Genomic DNA, 6,000 nt, shown 5'->3' with positions numbered 1-6,000 from the left:
GGCGACTCCGGGATGCTGACCTTCTAGACAGAGTTCCTCTGTCCAGTCTCAACGTCAACAGTGAAGAGGCGACTCCGGGATGCTGACCTTCTAGACAGAGTTCCTCTGTCCAGTCTCAACGTCAACAGTGAAGAGGCGACTCCGGGATGCTGACCTTCTAGACAGAGTTCCTCTGTCCAGTCTCAACGTCAACAGTGAAGAGGCGACTCCGGGATGCTGACCTTCTAGGCAAAGTTCCTCTGTCCAGTGTCTGTGTTCTTTTGTCCATCTTTATCTTTTCTTTTTATTGGCCAGTCTGAGATATGTTTTTTTCTTTGCAACTCTGCCTAGAAGGCCAGCATCCCGGAGTCACCTCCTATATACTTGGATTAGCTAACACAACGTGCCATTGGAACACAGGAGTGATGGTTGCTGATAATGGGCCTCTGTACGCCTATGTAGATATTCCATTAAAAATAAGCCGTTTCCAGCTACAATAGTCGTTTACAACATTAACAATGTCTACACTGTATTTCTGATCAATTTGATGTTATTTTAATGGACAGAAAAACGTGCTGTTCTTTCAAAAACAAGGACATTTCAGCCAATAGAGGCACACGGAGAGCTATCGACACCCAAACTAAAGACCCAACGTGGATAAATGGCTCGGGAACGTGGGCCTGAACAGGGGAGCTGGAGCGTGCGTTGAAGGGAACACTGCGGAAGTAATGATGCTAAACGGGAGCGTTTTCTCCATTGAAAAGAGCCAGACACAACCTAGGGCACAGTGTCTTTGTCTTCAGCATGTCATCTGTGTTCTTTTCTGTTATGCCTCTTAGATGACCGAAAAGCCTCGAGTCTGAAGAGACCCTTGAGTCAACGCTGGGCTGTTTGAGTTGCAGTGGAGAGGAGAGCAGTTAAATGAGCCAGTTGGAAGCTGATGATGAGATGGACTTAAAGGGATACTTTGGGATTTTGGCAAATTTGCCCTTTATCAACTTCCACACAGTCAGATGAACTCATGGATGCCATTTTTATGTCTCTGCATCCACTATGAAGGAAGTTAGAGGTAGTTTTGCGAGCTAATGGTAACTAGCGTTAGCGCAATGACTGGAAGTATATGGTATCTACTAGCATGCTAGCAGTTGCCATAGACTTCCAGTCATTGCGCTAATGCTAGTTAGCAATTGCGTTAATGCAACTTCCTTCAAACTGCTCACAGATACATACAAATGGTATCAGCGAGTTCATCTGACTCTGGGGAAGTAGATAAAGGGCTTGATTGCCAAAATCCTGAAGTATCCCCTTAAGAGGGTTATGAAAAAGCTACCAACTTATAGAGGAAATATAACCTTATTTCTTCAGCTATTCATCCTTTGTCCAGCTCCTATGCCACGTTTGGATTTGAGGAAACATTCTCCATTCTTTGTAATGTACCAGATTGGGACAATGCAGAGTAATGTCAATAACATCACCATGTCTCCTTCATATAAATATTTTATTCAATATGTTGTATCTGTGTATACAATGGAGACACAAACTGTACAGTGCAGACAAACTCTTTTGCATATATATGTATGTAAAGTTAGCGGTACATTTACCGACATGATCTCTTTTTTTTCTTATTTTTGTTTTGACTTGATACACATAGGCTACAGTACTACATGCTTATCTCCACTGCCTTTCTTGTTTACCATGCAACAGGTGAGAGACGTATAGACTGAGAGAGAGAGAGACAGATGGAGAGATAGAGAGAGGGGTGGGCAGGGGTAAGGGGAAGAATGAGATGGAATGTTGAGAAAGAAAGGGAGAGAGAAAGAGAGAGAGGTTTGTACATTTGCACAGTCAAAGTCAATTCAATTTGACAAAAACTGATCCAGTCTCACTTGAAGTAGTCAGTTAGAGATTCAGAATCCAGCAGCACATAGAGCTCACCGATGGCAGGATTCAATCAGAGACCTTAGAGAGAGTTTGGCCAATGCAGTTTGAACTATGACGTCACAGAGCTCGATGGCAGCCACGTTCGTGTCACTGGGCAATATCGAATCCTCAAGAGGCAGCAATGTGGTGCCCAGCTCTACAGTTGGCCCAACTCTCCATATAAAAGGACTCTGGTTTCAACAGGAACAGAAACACCATTAACTCAAAGACACAACACCATCAAATTGTAGGTCTACATTTCTTTGTCAAGAACAGCAGCTTTTGTTCAGCTTGGTACAGACAAAACACTGGACAAGACTTTCCCACAAACAGCCCAGTGGAATCTTTTTTTTTTTTACAGCGTACCTTTTCGAGTGGTTTCTCTATGATCTCACCCAGCTAGCAAGTTTACGGTGGCCAATGAGCAGCCTGGGCCACAGGGCAAAATCGGCATCCATAGCCCGTTTTGCTCATAGGCTTTACAGTGGCTGACTGTTGTTATAAGCTCTTGGAGCTAACGTGAGCCTTCAGGTCCCAGGCACGGTTACAGGCTCAGCGAACTACATCTGCTACTTATACAGGAAGTGACAGATCTTGAACCTCACAGTAAACATTTCATCACAAAAACGTAACAGACCAACATCATTCCCTTATTTCATTTAGACGAATGACACGTAAAAGAGTTTGGGTAAAGTCAAACGACGGGTAACGTCAAAGTATCAATGGCTTCTAAATGAGAAAGCTACAACTCCAAGATGGGATGGGAGGTTTGTAGTCACAGTGTGAAAGCCAACGGATATAGGACTACCGCAGCGTACCTCTTACCAATGCCAGCTAACAGCTACACCTCCAACATCACTTCTTTGACTGGTCCGTTTAGGACTGTTCCCTGTAGTGACTCTGTAGTGACTCTACTGTTCTTTCAATATTTTTGTACGTTCTTTGACTCTGTCAACTTCACTATGTGTGCATGTACAGGGAGCTGTCAAAATACAGGAAACGCCAACATAGTGTCGTAATAAGGCGTTGTGCCACGAGCCAGAACAGCTTCAATGCACCTTGGCAGAGATTCTAGAAGTGTCTGGAACTCTATTGGAGGGATGCAACACTATTCTTCTGCAAGAAATTTCATCATTTTGTGTTTTTTTTTGGCAGGTTGAAGTTTATTGTCACGAGTCTTGTCCTAGAGGCAGAACTGAGTGATTTCTCCTTAGATAGGCCAGCTGCAAAGTGAAAATTGGCTTTTTGGTGTTAATTTAAGGTGAGGGTTAGGCATTAGGGTTAACAGTGTGGTTAAAGTTAGGTTTAAAATCAGATTTTATGATTTGTGGCTGTGCCAGCTAGCTAGTGACCACTCTGCAGAACTGCCTCCAGAACAAGATTCATGACAAAAAAACACTAACCTGCATTTTGTTGATGGTGATGGAAAACGCTGTCTCAGACACCGCTCCAGAATCTCCCATAAGTGTTCAGTTGGGTTGAGATCTGGTGACTGTGCGGCCATTGCCTGTTGTTTACACCATCTTCATGCTCATCAAAACGTTCAGTCACCACTTCTGCTCTGTGGATGGGGGACCCTTATCATCCTAGGGGGGCATAGCCATGGTAGCCAAAATAATGGCCTGCCCAGCATTTTTACAAATTACCCTAAGATGGGATATTAATTGCTTAATTAACTCAGGAGCCACACCTGTGTGGAAGCACATTCTTTCAATATACTTGGCATCCCTCATTTACTCAAGCGTTTCCATTATTTTGGGCAGTTACCTATACGTGGCCAGTGAAAATGCTACATGTCGGTCACCCTTGTGCAACTTTTGGCACTTTTCAAATATTGAATTGGAATTTCAATTCATGTCCTGAATTGACCATGGCTCTGGATAGAAACTGATAGCTTCTGTGGACATGCTAGTTACTCTGCTACCATGCACTCTACCTACCATGCTTTGCATCTGCTACCTCCTCAAAACTACAAACGCATTAACATCTCATCCCCAGCCCCAGTCCTCTCCCTCTATACATGTCTTACAAAATACAAGTATTGCCCTCCTGTATCATTCACTGCCTAAATGAACCTACAAACACACAGAGAAAATAGTGATAGTAAAAAATAGAATAGAGATGTGGAGGTAGAGATAGAGAGAAGCTAAGAAAGAATGAGAGAGTGAGAGAGACAGAGAGAGAAAGAAACTAAGAAAGAATGAGAGAGGAAGCGAGAGAGAGAAGCTAAGAAAGAATGAGAGAGAGAGAGACAATCATTTGAAAAATAGATGACAATTCTGTTTTGTGTCATTACAACAATCTATCCAGACGGTCGCTGGTGCATTTTGGGTATAGAATTATAAACAAGCAAACAAATTGGTAAACAGACGAACAAACAGACTGTGGTCAATATGGATGGACTCTGTTGCTATAGTGCGTCAGAGTGAGAGAGGGGGCTTATGGGTAGCCATCAGCAGGCAAGGCTACCTGGCAAAAAGGAAGAGGGAAAAAAACGCTTCGTCATCATTCTCACAGATTGTCACAGAAAAATAATCGTAAGGATTTGAAAAAGGCATTCCGTATCGCGTAGGTAGGGCATTCCGCTGTCCAAGTTTGTAGTTTATCTAGCTGATAAAATCAGCCAATTCCCCTCCTCCTCCCCTTCCTCCTCCTCCTTGTCAACACCTTCCTGCTCCTTCTTCTCCCCTCCTCTTCTCCCTTCCACCTCCCCTCCCCCATCCCCCAAATGGAGTGGTCCATTTCCTCATCTCGAACACCACTGCACCGAATCAGCCAAAAAGGGAAAGAGAGAGAGAAAGAGAGAAGAGGTGGGACTTAGCCCATAATTGACCAATCAAGGTGAGAGTTTGAGTGCAGTGGGCAGAGTCTCAAGTCTCTGTCGTGTGGGGGGAGAGGAGGGGGCAGGGTTATGTTGCAGTCTCCTTCGGGTCGGGTTTGTTGATTGGTTTTCCCCCGTTCATGGCCACTGGTTCGCTGGTTGTGCTTTTGCTGGGCGGGACTCCGGCAACTTTAGGCAATGTCTCCCTGACGTCGTGCAACGACGGCTCCTTGTACATCGCAACTACAGAGAACAGGAGAGATCAGAGTGTTAGAGCGTGTGAGTGTGTGTGTGTGTGTGTGTGTGTGTGTGTGCATCCATGTGTGTGTGACAACCCCCTTACCTTCTATAGGTTTGGGCAGGAAGTGAGCGGCTGGTTTGGTCTTTTTCACTCGGTTTCCCTTCATGGGCTGTCCTTCCTTGTTCAGGCCCAAGAACCAGGCCCTCCCAGACTCATTCTGTCTGTACAGCATCGACGAGTAGATCACATAGTAGTTCTCAAACACAGACTCCTTAAACTTACACTCTGCTGTAAACAGCTCCTACAGGAGACACACACACACACACGCAGGCACACAAACACACACACACACACACACACACACACACACACACACACACACACACACACACACACACACACACACACACACACACACACACACACACACACACACACACACACACACACACACACACACACACACACACACACACACACACATACACATATTCAGTATCAAACATACAACAATGGACAAATTGCTACCACTTAATATTCCATTAGATACCAGCCCAACGTCCATCCAAGACTTTTATAATAGTTTCAATCAACTGTTTCCATGACGTTTATTTAACTTCCATTGGCGACGATTTACCAACATTCAACCTGCTAAATGACTCACCCTGAATTGAATTACGCTGCTCTATCGATCTCTACATACATTCAGCCTGAATCCTAGAAGTTGTTCAGCCATCCTAGAAGATGTTTGTGCTCACTTCAAAATTAGGGGTGTTGTACCAAACAAATTCATCAGCGATTGGATCGTCTCTACCCAATCAGAGTATCAAAGCCAATGACGTGATTCATGGTTCGTGATGGCTCGCTCTAGCCCAACCCATTGGTTTCTGGAACCAATCAGAATGTTTAGAATGTGTTTGCATTCTACAAGATGTCAGGGAGGAAAGCAAATCCGGACTCATTGTGGAGAAGAAACGCTAGTGGGGGTGGTGTTTGGCGCTGTGGCTGGATGGGCAGTCAGTCTCCTAAATGACTGATT

The 6,000-nt window shown here is 44.4% G+C and overlaps 1 protein-coding gene across 3 annotated transcripts in view; it reads right to left on the bottom strand.

Moving 5' to 3' along the window:
* Positions 1-2,202: 2,202 nt before the first annotated feature.
* Positions 2,203-6,000, bottom strand: part of LOC109890512 (fibroblast growth factor 14) — a 75,705-nt gene continuing 71,907 nt past the window's right edge. For all 3 annotated transcript variants that reach the window (XM_031824069.1, XM_031824071.1, XM_031824070.1), the window contains exons 4-5: positions 5,064-5,262; positions 2,203-4,963 (exon numbers count right to left, since the gene is read on the bottom strand). In XM_031824069.1, coding sequence (XP_031679929.1) covers positions 4,809-4,963; positions 5,064-5,262 — 354 coding nt within the window. In that variant the 3' untranslated portion in view covers positions 2,203-4,808. The remainder of the gene's footprint in view (positions 4,964-5,063; positions 5,263-6,000) is intronic.

This window comes from Oncorhynchus kisutch, linkage group LG5, assembly GCF_002021735.2.
Source record: "Oncorhynchus kisutch isolate 150728-3 linkage group LG5, Okis_V2, whole genome shotgun sequence".
Lineage (NCBI taxonomy): Eukaryota > Metazoa > Chordata > Actinopteri > Salmoniformes > Salmonidae > Oncorhynchus > Oncorhynchus kisutch.
The sequence above is the reverse complement of the archived record's forward strand: the minus strand, read 5'-3'. Positions and strand labels throughout refer to the sequence as shown.